We start from the raw sequence: 15,108 nt of genomic DNA on the forward strand, positions 1-15,108 counted from the left end.
TAAACAAAAGAAATGTAATTATGGAAATTTTAGATTATGTTTAAATTATTTTTTTCATGCCATTGTGATATCCCTTTTAATGCTAGGCCTGACTTAATTGTGAAATATAGAAATATATTTCTTTGGAAGTCTTGATTACAAAGAAACAAGCTTAGGAAGACTTCCCACAAGATCTGCCTTCAGCCTGAGATTTTCTAATTTGATGATGTAACTTGAAGTAGCTATTAGATGAAAGAGTATGTACTTATAAACGTGATCTTTATGTCAAACATAAATTTCTGCATCATTTTCTCCTTAGGTAAATCTAGATAGAAGCACTATTGAATAAGTAATTACTGTCATAATAAGGAATTATGAACTAGTGAAGTTTTGACCGTAACAGGAAAAAAATAACACTAATGCATATTGACATTTCTTAGGTTATTAATTTGACTCCTATGTGTTTTTGTGATCAATTCTCTAAAAAAATTACTGACACCAGTGTATTATTTTTTTCTCTAGAAATCAGTGAATTTCCATCTGAATGCTGTAGTGTGATGGCAGGGGGCACTCTCACAGGATGGCATGCTGATGTTGCTACTGTAATGTGGCGAAGAATGCTAGGTATTTTGGGAGATGTCAACGCTATTATGGATCCTGAAATACATGCTCAAGTTTTTGATTACCTCTGTGAACTTTGGCAGAATCTAGCTAAGGTAAAAAAAGAAAACAAAAGATAAAAAGGGAGAAGGAAAGAAAAATAAAGTATTAAGAAGTATAGAAAAAGCCTTAGATAACATCCCCCCCCCCCCCCCATGCCTTAACCATGATTAAATATAGAGTTAGTGGTAGGAACTAGATCTCAAGTTTAAGGTAAAGCATACTGGAAAAGAGAACATTTTTCATAGGTTTGTTGCATTTTATTTGAAAATTACAGATTAGAGATAACCTTGGCATTTCAACTGATAACCTGACCTCCCCTTCTCCACCTGTTTTGATTCCTCCACTGAGAATTCTTACACCTTGGCTTTTCAAGGTAAGCTTACTAATTTAAAAGTTTTATTTAGTGAATAAGTATGCAGTCAGTCTCAAACATTTGAGAGAGAGAAGACTATTGCGTAGTCTTCTAGAGCACTTAGTTTTGTTTTTTGTGAGGTTTTGTGTTTTTGTGGGGTTCTTTTTTTTTGCTTTAAAATTTTATTGATGTATAGTTGATTTGCAGTGTTGTGTTAATTTCTACTGTACAGCAGAGTGATTCAATTATACATATATATATACATCCTTTTTCATATTCTTTTCCATTATGGTTTATCACAGGATATTGAGTATAGCTCCCTGTAGAGCACTTAGTTTTTAACTAGCCATTAGGGGTTATATAGAGAGGAGAGTGAGCCTAGCAAAATTATTATTTAGGATGCATCATTTTTATTACTAAAACAAAAATAAGTATAGTAAATTATATTTGTATTGTATTTAAATGAAATATAAACCTCATTGTGTTATAGAATGTGCCATTTACTTTTTTTTTTTTAAGAGTGTACAATTTGGCATTTTTTTTTCTTATTAGTAGTGTATATATGGCAATCCTAATCTCCCAATTCATTCCCCCCCCCCCAAAGAATATGCTATGTACTTTTAAAGAACTAATTCTTTTAAGTATTGTTTGATATGTTTGGTGCATTTTCCTAAGTGAAACACTGTGTAGTTATTCACACCTACAGTGCACCATTTTAATAACAAGTAATTTCAGTAATCCTGATACTTAGTTCATTAAAGAAAATGGGCCAACATAGACATAAGTGAAGACAAATATATTGCTTGCTATATTCAATTGCTTACTATTTAACAAACAGTATTTGATTTTGAGTATTGAAAACAACATCTTTTAATTGTAGGCAACGATGTTAACTGATAAATATAAACAAGGTAAATTACATGCCTATAAACTTATTTGTAATACAATGAAAAGAAGACAAGATGTTTCTCCAAATAGAGATTTTCTAACACATTTCTACAATATAATGCATTGTGGATTACTTCATATTGATCAGGTAAATATATATACTTGCTAACAAGTCGCTTTATAAGTTTATCTTTGATTCTTGATTTTGTTTAACTTGACTTTCAAGATGCAGAATTAAAACATTCCCTTATATGGTAATTTATTTGCAGATTTCTTCCATTTATAACCTCATTTATTCTGAAACATAGTTTCAAAACAAGCTATTGTAATTGGGAGGTTGACTTGATTATTAAATGCATCTTTCTTCTAATGTTATACCAACTAGTTCACTTTTTGAAGAGATTAAACCATCCTTTGCTTACATTGACAATGTATTCCTTTAATATCCTAATGTACTTATTCTTGGTTATTTTGTAATTGTTACTTGATAATTGCACTTGAGGCTTATGGATTTGCCCAGCCAGTCATACAGCAGTCAGCGATTTTTTTCCTACCCTAAGAGTCAGGACATCACATTTTCTTATTTTTGTAAATTATATTACCATAATGACCATTATATTGATTTGTATCAATATAGTCATTACGTTAGATAGTCATAAATATGTCTCTAGAACATTACTTCAGGAGTCTTGATCCTGGCCGTAAAACTAAAAAGTATGGGAGGTTGCAGGTCAAAGTAATGTAAATGTTTTTATCATCATGTGGTTAAATTTCACTTGCAGCTCATTTAAGGAGCATTAAATTAATATTAAAAGACGATGATATATCTTTCAGAAAAGTGAAAAAACTTCTTATGTTAATTTTAAATAATTACAGTGTTTTACCTTATAAACATGTCTCAAATAAAATAATACTCTTAATTGCTGGATAAAGAACTTTCATTTAAGATAAATTGGATTGAATAATACAACCTAGTACACTGCATCCTCATGGTAAATTCCAAAGGCAAAAGGAATGAATAACCAAGTTAAGAATATTCCCTCAAAAATGCCTGCATCTGGACTACGGAGCTAAATGTCTGTCATCAAAGGACTTCAGTTTTTCTAAAAAAGAGAATTTCTCCAGTTACCACATAACAGGTCATGCAACTTCAGACATCAAAGTTACTACATGGAAGCAAGCAGGTGTCAGGAGGAACTACTCTGCAGTTAAGTTTTACAACACATGGGCCTTATATTTTTAACCCTCTGAGGCAAAGAGCCTTCTAACTGGCTCGTTAGGGTGAAAAAAAAATGCTGTACTGATGTCAGTTTTTTAAAAAGTGTTTTAAGTTTACTTTCCTTTAACAAAATATAGTGCTAAGCATGGATTATTTGGAAGAATTAAAATTAGTCTTTCTAATTAGCCAACCAATTATAGTTATTACCTGTTTTATTATTTCATATATTACCTATTTTTAAGGATATTGGTTAGCTGATGCCCAGGATTACATTTGTGATATTGTTTTTCTCCTCCTTTCTTTATTCCTAAGGATATTGTCAATACAATCATCAAGCACTGCTCACCTCAATTTTTTTCACTTGGTTTGCCTGGTGCCACAATGCTTATTATGGATTTTATTGTAGCAGCTGGTAGAGTGGCTTCTTCAGCTTTTCTCAATGTAAGTTTTTATTTCCTGCCCTTCATATATAAGAAACTGCAGTTATCAGAGCAACAAAAGAAGAGCCATTGTTGATAAAATATAACAAGCTAATGTTCAGGAAGATATATAATTTAATTAGAATTGGTTGCCTCTCCCACATTAAAAAAAAAAGTGAACAATTCTGAAGTGTAAGAAAGTACTAAAATTATCTGATAAAGTGACTCAGGAGCTACCAAAATGGGTTAAATCTGATAAGCAAAACAATTTAAAGTTGAGGAAATGTAAGGAAACAAACAGAGGGAGGGAAGAAGATTTTGAAAATGGTCAGTGGGTTACAGCAAAAGAAAAGAAAGCAATATAGGTGAGGTAACCCAGAAATATGCTCTAGGAGTAAATGCTAAACTCTAAAACAGCATGTGAGGATTTTTCATACAGTTTTGGAGCTGTGAGACAATGCCAGGTAACTTAGTATAACTGGAACATAGTCAGATATAAGTGGCAGAAGTGAACTAAGGAGGAAGGCAGTAACTCTGTTTATAGTACTCAAGAGGTTAGATTTCATCCAAAGGAAAGAATGAGTAACCATGGAAGGATTTTAAGCAGAGTGACATGATCACATTTGTATTTTACAAGGATCACCCTGAAACAAAGTATAAATGAGAAATAAGAACATCTACTGGGAAAAACTAAGAGTATTTGGGAAAGAAAAATCAGTCATACTTGACTAGTGCTGTGTAACTTGCAAGCAGTTTAACATGTTACTTCATTTGTAAGCTACAAAAGACCAACAATGAATGAAAAGGAGTTCTGTGTGGGACATAGGAAGCTGCCTGTTAGACATCCATGAGATGTCAGGAGGGCCACTGCATGTACAAGTTGGGAGCTCAAAGAAGATGTCTGGGCCAGAAATGTAAAGCTGGCAGACATTAGCTTATAGACGCTATTGAAAGCCATGAAACTGGATACAGTCACTTGGAGGAAATGTGCAAATAAGAGAACAACCCATATTTATAGCTAGTTATTAACCCTGTTTCCCTAGTTCCTAGAAAACAGTGATCATGTCTTATCTTGGTATCTCCAGGACCTGGCACAGCATCACACTTATAGGTATTTATTAACTGAATCTGTAAATATATATTTCAGCACTTAGTATGTGTTCAGCATGGTGCTAAGCCCTTTTGTAGTTATTAAACTTTTATTTCCCCTTGTGTACAAAGTGTTCCTTTGGGTGGAATACAGAAGAATATGGAATAAATGAGATACACATTGTATTCAGGGAACATATAGTCTGCTGCTGCTGGAAAGACAGAGAAATATATTAACAACTATAGAATGTAGGACAACAAAGAGGTGCCAATAAGTGGAGCTTAGCATAGTGGTTAAAAGGATGGGTTCATATCCCAGCTCTGCAACTTATTAGCTGTGAGACCTTGTGCAAGTTTCTAGATTTCTCTTTCTCTAAGCTTCTTTATCTATAAAATGGAGATAACCTTCCTTATTGGGTTATTTTATAGGGATTAAGTTAATATTTGTAACATGTTTGGAACATTATATGACACGTGTGGAATTTAAGAGTTTGTTAAACAAAATAAAATTATTTGGTAATTCAGACAAACAGGCATGAGTAAGCTGTGTCCTAAGAATGACAGACAATTCATTTTGTTTACAAACTAGTCAAACTAGAGAGTAGTGGACAGAAAGAACAGAAAGGTACTTTAGATCCCAGCTACCCAAAGTGTGGTCTGCACACCAAAAACGTTTGGCATACAGAATCTCAGACCCCATCCAGACATACTGAAACAGAATATGCATTTTAATTATATCCCAAATAATTGGCATCGACAGTAAAGATTGAGAAGCACTGCTTTAGAAGGTCTATTAATGCCAGGGATCAGATTATAATGCTATCTTATATATTAGATAAACAGTTAAATTTTTTAAAGTAGGGAGTTCGATAATTGAATCTATGTTTTGCTAATGTTAAATAAGTATATTAAACTAGGAATAGATTAAATGGAAGACAAACTAAAGATGGTAAACAAATTACAAGGCTATTATAGTATTATCAGAGTACATAGATTGTTAATCTCTTGGATACTGGCAAAAGCTGATAGAACTCAGAGGAGACTGATACATAAACCAATGCCATTTTTTTATCCATTTACTATGAAAACTGTTCAGTGGGCTGATTATTCCAGGTGACTAGCTGGGACATTTCCTACAGCCTTGATGTCCTTAGGCATCCATTTTATGTGACTAAAGCTTCTTCCTATCTAGAAGGATACTACTTATGTAACATTCTTGGGAAAATTTAGAAAACAGTTGTTTTCTGTTATCTGTGGTTCTTAGGAGGACCACTTATTGAGAATGGCTGCATAGGAAACCAAATCATTGCAAGAGTTAAACCTGACACTCACATCTCCACTGTAAGGTTAAGGTCAGTCTTTTCCTCTGGACGATATTGGAGATACACAGTCTAAATCTTGCTCTTTGGATTCTCATTTTAGATCCCACACATATCAATTGGGATGATGGTGGTGAGCTTACCCTGTTCTGTTATGCTGCTGGCCTTGTATCTGTAGATCTAGATTATTTTTAAAATATGGAAATGAGTTATTTTGTTGAAAATCAGAATAGAATACCACTCTACCACCTCTGTTATAACATTTATTAATATAAGGAAATCCTTTTGGCGATAGGTTCTTGTTTTATATACATAGAAGAAGTTTATATTTCTAATAGATTTGTTTTAGCGTTTTTGTTAGGTGTTATTAAACATAAATCAATTTGTAGTTATTTTACTAAATAAAAACATCAGTAGGTGGATGTTGATGTTTGGTGGGCATGCAGGAAGGCAGAAGAAGAAAAAGAAATGTTTAGTGCTGATACTTAAGAAATGGCTTAACACAGCTAAGGAAAAAGGATGAAAAGTTATCTCCATCTTCAGTCCAAGCATGATTTCTAATTTTGTTTTTAAGATGTAGTATAGGCAATGTTTTTATCAAGTGCACAATATAATAAAACACATCTTGACTAGTGTCTGTTTCTTGAACATACAGTGAACATTTTCATCCTTAGTTACTTTATTCATCCTTAGATAGTAGCAGATACAATCTAGAGACATTGAGTCTTCTGCTCATTAGAACAATATGTTAGGATGTGTGAGTTGCTTTAAAATGAAAGTATTTATATTTTTCCTCAAAATTAGGGTAATTTTATGCTGTTAGCTAAAACTGTATTCCTACCTACATGCTCATTAGCTGTAACCACATTTCTGCTTATTAGCTGCTCTTATTAAGGAAAGCTCTAGTATTTGTTCATTGCATTTATTGAGGATGACAGTAGTTTATGTGGAAAGTTTAGGTGAAAACCTCATCTTTTTGTGTTCCCCTTTCCTTTTTGAGTTTTGTCTTGTGCTCTGACTTCCCTGTGTAATCTGGTTAGGTAATGAAGTAATTTTTCTGATAATTTAAAGATTTTTAAAATCTGATACATAGGCACCAAGAGTGGAAGCACAAGTTCTTTTGGGATCTTTGGTTTGCTTTCCCAACTTATATTGTGAACTGCCTGCTCTCCATCCCAGCATTCCTGATGTTGCTGTGTCTCAATTTACAGATGTTAAGGTAAGAAATCAGATACTAATTTTTAGCATTTAAATGATTTTATAATCATAACAATATATTCAATAAAATTTGTATTCTTTATTTTCCTCTGGAAATCCACACAATTGTTAACATTAGCCAGCTATTCCCCCTCAGATGCAAAGGCTGTAATGTCCATTAGGAGCATAGCCTTTTTTTGTTTATAAAAACTTTGGAAACATTTTCTCGTTATTGAACCCACTCACATGTCATTATCTTAGGATTCACTCATTTACTCACTGAACATTTATTGAAATCCCATGAGCCAGATACTATGCTGCTAACGTAAGGCTTCTAAGATTGAGATGGCACTCGACCTGCATATTTGACTCTCCTCTCAGTTTTCCAAGGTGATGAATCAAACAGTGAAATGGAATTGTCTATTCTGCTGTAGGAAACTGTGGAATTGGGGTGGGGATCCCATGTACCTGAAGCATTAACAGGCTTGAACAAGAGATGGTACAAAATTGAAGTGACTATACAATTGCTTACCCAGATAGCAGGTCTTTAAAAAAAAAAAAAAAAGGTAATAGTGTCTAACTAGGAATAGACATACCCCTAATTGTTGTTTACAAGCCTTTTTAAAAATTTCAAGTGAAAAAAATTGGTTAAAAGTTGTTTTGTGCCTCTGTAGAGGTCAGCCTCTGTCTGAAGGGGAAGGTGTGACATGATCAGCATCCTTAATCCTCTGGACTCAGTAATTCTTAGACCAGGGTGGAGGTGCGTGGTGTGATCAAGTCCCCTAGTTAGGATAAAGGCACTTAGTGCTCTGGACCCAGCAGTGTGCCTGGTAGTGAATAATTCCATCACTAAGTCAAGACCTGTCTCTAACTGAATGCCCATGTATTATAAATTCCCACAGGTTTAACAGTCCTAAGCAGTTGTGCTTGTTATAGTAATTGCCAGATGGTCTCTGTTTGACCTGAATTGCCCCTAGATTAGAGGGGAAAAGAGAATAAAGAAGGGATGAGAGAGGGGCATTCTGTCTCCTCAGAAGTCATGCTGATGAATTTTTTAGAACTTGTGCTTCCTCTGAAAGAAATTTTTAAAATTTTTGTCACGAGTGTTGCTTATACTTTCCATACCACCTTTATTTCTCTGTGCAACATTTATCACACTTGTAATTATTTTTCAGTGTCTGATTTATACTTTAGACAAATAAACACCACAAAGTCTTAGTTACTGCTATATCCTCAGAGCTTAACAAGATGCTTGGCACGTAGAATATACTCAGAAAACATTAGTTAAACAAGTGAACTTCACTTAAACATAAAATTGTAGGGACTGATGCAAATTTACAACGAGACAATTAAAGCTACACAAATTGGCCTTTGGTCTTCAGTGATGTAATGGCTTTGGTTTCTTCTATTTTCAGAAGATCCTGAAGGTCAAAGATAGGTAAGAGTTTCAGTTTGCTTAGGCAGTTTTAAGATTGTTTGGGCTTTGGCTTGGCCTAGCCTACTATATGTGATTTGCATGATCATAGTGGCCTTGTCCTTTGCTGCCATTGTATATGAAGTGATTAAAAAAAAAAACAAAATGACACTATTTCTTAGAAAGCTCTTGAGCTTAAACAGTAGGTAGCCTCCAAGTACCTATTACTTCATAGCCATTGGACTAGATGCTAAATTCGCAAAGGTAAGTAGAAGGTTACTCCTCTTAAGGTGCTTACAATCTATATAGCTGATAAATCCTTAATGAATGAATAATTGAATGATTTTTAAAAACCATATTAAATATTAACTAGCACTTTTCCCAAAACTTACACATTATCATGTTTTACAAATTTTTAAAGAAGGGGAAGCTTGCTTTTAATTGATGATTCTCATCAAAGTTTTGAAAAGTTGAGAAGATGTTCATACCTTTGAACTATTAAATCTGCTTTAATTATCTTTATAGTGAGCATTTTATCACTTCTCATCAGGAAAAAAGTTTTTTGAACATAGGCATTTGGTGATAAATTTCAAAAATCATTTGCTGTAGCAAAAATACTACAAACTGGGTAGCTTATAAATGACAGAAATCTATTTCTCACAGTTGTGGAGGCTAAGTTCAAAACCAAGGCTCTAGCTAGTCACATTCTGGTGAAGGCCTTCTTCCTGGTTCATAGCCAGTCCCTTCTTGCTGTGTCCTCTCAGAGTAGAAGGTGCTTAGGGAACTCTGTGCTAGTCTCTCTTATAAGAGCATTAATCCCATTCATAAAGGCTCCACTCTCATGGCCTAATAAGCACCTCCTAATACCATCATCTTCAGGGGTTAGGATTTCAACGTATGAACTTGGAGGGAGGGCACAAACATTCAGACTATGCCATTGTTTTATTTATTTAGGTAATTTTATGAATAACATTGGACTATATTAAAAGTATATACATGAGAACAAAAAATGTCTGTTTTATTTCACTATTTTATCCGTAGCGCCTGACACAGTGCCTAGGCCCATGGTGGCTGTTTTATAAATATTTGTTGAATAAATGAATGAAATCTTAGTCATTGCTACTATTGCTCCTTCATTTTAGGAACTTATAATCAAAACTGTATTAAGCTCAGCAAGAGATGAGCCCTCTGGTCCTGCACGGTGAGTCACATATTCTTAAGACTTGACATAATTATTCTGTGTTTGCAGTTTTATTTTAGAAGTTAATTGAATTATTTAGCAGTCCAGATTGTTTCAGATACACAAAAGCTATTCTTAATGACAAATTTAAATTATTTGGATGATTAAGTACTTTTTTCATTATGTAAATATGAACCTTCCTTCAGTTAAAAAAAAAAAATCCTAGTCACCTTCTTCAGTCACCTTCTGTATCTAAAATGATTTCTTTTCATTTTATTTTAAGCAGGTTTTGCTTTCCCTTCAGATTATCTTTGTCATTGTCTCATGCAAATACCTTGAAATATGGCACTAGTTACCCAATGAATGTTTGTTAAATTGAATTAAAATAAAATATTTTTATTGTAGAAAGTAAATATATCTAAGAAAATAGTACATATTAATATTTATAAATACTTGATCAGGATATTTTTTAAAAATAGAATGTAATACAATTTTAGAATGTTTTTCTTAAAATGTCTTATTAAGAAGTGAAAACGGAAAAAAAAAAGTGAAAACTGGCATTTTCTTTCTTTTGCTAAACCTTTCTCAAAAAGAGGTTGATTTAAATCAGCATGTTGCCTGATCTGTAATGGAAAAGAATCTGAAAAAGAATATATATATAAAACTGAATCACTTTGCTGTACACCTGAAACTAACACATTGTAATCAGCTGTACTTCAGTTAAAAAAAAAAATCAGCAGTTTGCCAATAGCATACCATGCTCCTTCTTTCCCCCAGTTATCATTAATTTATATTTTATATTTCTTGAGGCTAATTCTAATAGTATGTCATCAGCCTCAACAGTAGTCTGTGGTACTGCTACTCCATCTACAACTCCACCAAGCTGCTTTTTTTTTTTTTCAATAGTCTACACATTTTTTGACCCAAGATTCATAAGGCACAGATCATGACTTTGACCATTTGGATTCTGATTCTAACTGAAACCTCTTCTTTTTCCAGCAACTAAAAGTAATATAAAAGTAATATAAAATGAGCAGTTTTCTTAAATGTGGCATTGCTCCAGATTTTTAATTCAGTTGAATGTTTTTCTTACATAATAGCCAAGTTAACTAAAAACAAGTCTTTTTGAGTGAATTCTTCTTCAACGTTAATTCCATTTTAATACTGGCCAGCTACTCCAGAAAATGACATTGTCTTCTCCATTATCCTGTATTTTTATTTCTTTTAGCTTTAGCCCCAAATTTGATGATTTTCAGTATTCTTTCCCTAGCATTTTCTCTGTTAATAATGACTTTTTAAGTTTACAAGGATATTCCTATAATGTTGTTTCATTTAATCTTCATCACAATTCTAGGAAATTATTGGAATCATCATTATTCTTCCAGATTTGCTAGCAAGAAACTGATGGTTAGAAAGCTAACATTCTTTAGGGTTCTCAACACTGTTCTAAACACTTTATTACCCCACTCAATCTTTACAACAACTCTCAGAGATAGGTACAATTTTAATCCTCCTTTTTATAGATGGGAGCCCAGAGAATTTCAGTAATTTGCCCTATCACCCAGCAAATGTAGAACCATGATTAAAACCCTGGCAGTTTGTCTTCAGAGTCTTATTAGATGCATAAGTAAAAAGTGGCAGAACCAGATTTGAACCTAGAGCTTCCGATTCTAGGTCTTCTGCCTTAAAAAAAAAAAAAAAAAAAAAAAAAAGATAAACTTCATTGGCTCTCAAGTGAAAGAATTATTGAAGCCTAAAACATAATTGTCCAGATGTAGACTTGGGAATCATTAACATGATAGCTTGTATTGACAGTATAGGAAAAGCTCAGAAATCGAACATTAAACATTTTCTAAACTTATTTGCCTATACTTTTTAGGAGTAGATGGCCTTAGAAACTTATACCCCAAAATCTGACCAGGAGCAGAAAGTTGAGCCATACTGGGAATAATCTAGATTATTTTGACATCTCGAAGAATGTAGGAAACTGTACACACACACACACACAACCAAAAACTGATCTTAACCTTCTTTAAAAAACAAAAAAGAAAAACTTAAGCATTTATGCTCCCAGTCTCTGCCTTTACTATGCCTTTAGTTAGCTGCATCCATGGAAAACTTTGCTTCACTTCAGAGTTTACTGTTATTTTAGGGTTACAGCTCCTTCCACTGCTAAACCTAACACTTGGTTATTTAGGTCTATAAATGTTATATAAGATTTATGGGTGGACAACAGGGAAGAAAGCAAGCAGTAGACCTCACATAGAAGATTTTCTGTAGCTTTGAAATTAATAGTAGTAAATGAGTAGCATTAACACTGGTAGACTGAAAGAAGGGACTTCTGATCCATTATTTTCAGGAAGAAAAATATTTCCACATTGAATTGTTCCGAAATTTAGCATTCTACTGAATTTAAGAATATTAGTATTGTGCACGATGTATCAAGAAACTAGAAGGAGTTGACTTTTTTTAATACTTAGAAACATTATATACTTCATCAGAAGCTTATACTTGAACATGCTAATAGAATTTTTACTGATTCTGATCATCAGATTTCTCTCAAGCTGAAACTCAGGTGAAGTAGGGAACTGAAATTTCACAAGACAGTAGGAAACAGAACAGAAATTCTCCAAGTTCTCTGTTTCTGTTGGAATTCCTTTATAAAGTGTATAAATTTTGTGTTCCCAATTTGTTTTAAAAAGAATTTGTAGCTAGCTATATTAAATTTAAAAGATGAAAATGATACCTTCTGCTGCTATCAGTCAATAAAATTATACTCTTTCCTTTTTGAAAGTAGGTTGCATGTTTGTTTGGGAAGCTTTATGACGATATCAATTTATCAGATATATGGGTTTGTTAGAAAGATCCTGTGTGTTATCCCTGCCTATGACCTTGGTGGTAAATTATAATTGAAAATAAGGCTTAGAACAGGGAACTCTACTCAATACTTTGTAATAACCTATATGGGAAAAGAATCTGAAAAAGAGTGGATATATGTGTATGTATAACTGAATCACTTCAGTGTACACCCTGAAACTAACACAACATTGTAAATCAACTATACTCCAATATAAAATGAAAATTAAATTAAATTAAAAAAATAAGGCTTTGGGGGATGTGCTTTCCTCCCACTTTATCTTCCTAAGTAACAAATTGATTAATTAACAGTAATAAATTGATCAATTAACAGAGTAACAAATTAATTCACCTAAACAGTACATGTTCACTCTAGGTTGGTTGGTTGTGGTGGTAGTTTCATTTCATTTAAAGGCTCATCCACTTTTATTTGTGTCATTATTGGTGGCCTTTTTTGCAGATGTGTAGCACTTTGCAGTTTAGGTATTTGGATTTGTGAAGAACTAGTCCATGAGTCTCATCATCCTCAAATTAAGGAAGCTCTGAATGTAATTTGTGTTTCCTTAAAGGTAAGTAAATAAATAACTACTTAGTGGACTATATTAAGATAGTGTAGGATGCGTGATTATTTTTCTCCAAATGTTAATTATATTTTGTGCCCTTAGAATAAAATATTTAATATATGTTTTCATTAATTTACTATTACATTATTTCCTTGATTCTGACTTTTCCTTAAGAGTGGTTCTACTCTTGAATTTAGGATATCTTAGTGATGGTTTATTTTATCTCAACTTTTATGTATTTGGCTTTGTCCCTAAGATACATATAGATGACTCCTAAAAAGGAAACCAGTCATTTAACAACATATGTAGGGCTGTTTATCGTTTCTTAATGAGTATTTTTGTAACCTACTCTTTGATCTTTATTACTTCCTGAATTGTTGAGCTGTTCAACTTTTTGACTTTACCGTTCAAGTTAAATGCCCTCTTTGTGACCAGAATAAGATTTGTTCGGAAATAATAACCTAATTATTTGGAGAGTCTGAATGAATAAATGGGTATTATTTTTATTTGTAAAAAGATGTGATACTGTTTTTTGTCCTAAGACTTGTATTACAATATCTGTATAGAACTTTAAACACACAAAGTACAAATATTACTTATTTGACAGATATTTCTGAGTATATACTGTCTGAGGTGCTTTGCTAGGCAGAGTGAGGAATACCAGAGTGAAAAAGAAATGTAAATACTAGATTGAAGAGATTAATAATATGATGGCTGAAAAAGATTAAAATAAGAGTAATAAAATATAAAAACTTAAGAGGTCCAAATGAGTGGCACATGTAAACTGCTGATTTGAGTTCAGAGAAAGCAGAGGTCGCTTTGACTTAGGTATCAGAGAAGAGTTGGAAAGAGGAGACGTGGTCAGGGCTGGAAGAGTGGGTGAGATTTGATCATAGAAAGATAAGCATGAAAAGTTTGACTTTATACCATTGGGGACTCATCAAAGATTTTTAAGCATAGAGAACGTCAACATCAGAACAGTTCTTCAGAAGATAATTTGAAAGTATTGTGTATAGTAGATTGGAATGGGAAAAATGGGATAACAAGATTAGCAGTTTAGAGGCCATTTCAGAAATTCAGGTAAGAGAAAATGGAGTAAAACTTTAATGAGGACAGTCAAACATTACAAAGAAAAAATAAAGTTAATTATATCTTTGAAATGTATTATGTTTTTTTTTTTATTTTGCAGGTGTATGTTTATCTTCCTAATAATATTTTAATAAACATAAATATAGAATGACAAAAATAAACATGCATAATATTTAAAATTTTTCAGCAGCTAATTCATAGATGAAAAATATCAGGAAGAAATTTTTTACAAGAGTGCTTTTTTGTTTTTGTTTTTTTCTTATTATTATTACAGTTTACTAATAAAACAGTCGCCCATGTAGCTTGTAACATGCTTCACATGCTGGTTCATTACGTACCTAGACTTCAGATTTACCAGCCTGATTCTCCCTTGAAGATTATTCAAGTAAGTAATTTCTCATTTATTTCTTACTAAGACTTGTTAAAGATCCTTAGATTTGGATACCTTGAACTATGAAGTTATTTAATAGTTTTCTTTAAACTTTGCATAGCTAAATAATGGCCACTTGGGTACTTTTTTGAGATATCAAAGTTTATGACAGTCCCTTTCTATATTATGTTAAGAGATTATGTAGTTGGTTTTAAATGCTGAATGCAAATTTATCATTGTGATTGTTTTTATAATGTATATTCGGCTTCATTCCCTTTCTTAGGTTAGAAAACATACCATGCCTCCAGTTACCAAAATTAGGACATTTTGATTCATTTCTTTCCTTTCCTTTCCTTTTTAGCCAGTCATTTATAAAGTGGTTTATTTATTTATTTATTTTGATTCTGTGTGTTCTATGCTTCCTACAACACCTCACATTTTTCAGCCCTTAATTATTTTTCTTGAGATATAATTATAGCCTTCTTCTTCCCCTTTTTTTTTTTTTTTAAAT

The 15,108-nt window shown here is 32.7% G+C and overlaps 1 protein-coding gene across 8 annotated transcripts in view; it reads left to right on the plus strand.

The window, feature by feature from the left end:
* Window positions 1-15,108, plus strand: part of RALGAPA1 (Ral GTPase activating protein catalytic subunit alpha 1) — a 219,804-nt gene that overhangs the window by 121,605 nt on the left and 83,091 nt on the right. For all 8 annotated transcript variants that reach the window (XR_009051229.1, XM_057720816.1, XM_057720818.1 and 5 more), the window contains 8 exons: window positions 502-695; window positions 917-1,015; window positions 1,875-2,030; window positions 3,414-3,542; window positions 7,022-7,147; window positions 9,682-9,740; window positions 13,036-13,144; window positions 14,502-14,612. Coding sequence is in view for 7 of the 8 variants with exons in the window: in XM_057720816.1 (XP_057576799.1) it covers window positions 502-695; window positions 917-1,015; window positions 1,875-2,030; window positions 3,414-3,542; window positions 7,022-7,147; window positions 9,682-9,740; window positions 13,036-13,144; window positions 14,502-14,612 (983 nt within the window). In the remaining variant the exon portion in view is untranslated. The remainder of the gene's footprint in view (window positions 1-501; window positions 696-916; window positions 1,016-1,874; window positions 2,031-3,413; window positions 3,543-7,021; window positions 7,148-9,681; window positions 9,741-13,035; window positions 13,145-14,501; window positions 14,613-15,108) is intronic.

This window comes from Hippopotamus amphibius, chromosome 2, assembly GCF_030028045.1.
Source record: "Hippopotamus amphibius kiboko isolate mHipAmp2 chromosome 2, mHipAmp2.hap2, whole genome shotgun sequence".
NCBI classification, from domain to species: domain Eukaryota; kingdom Metazoa; phylum Chordata; class Mammalia; order Artiodactyla; family Hippopotamidae; genus Hippopotamus; species Hippopotamus amphibius.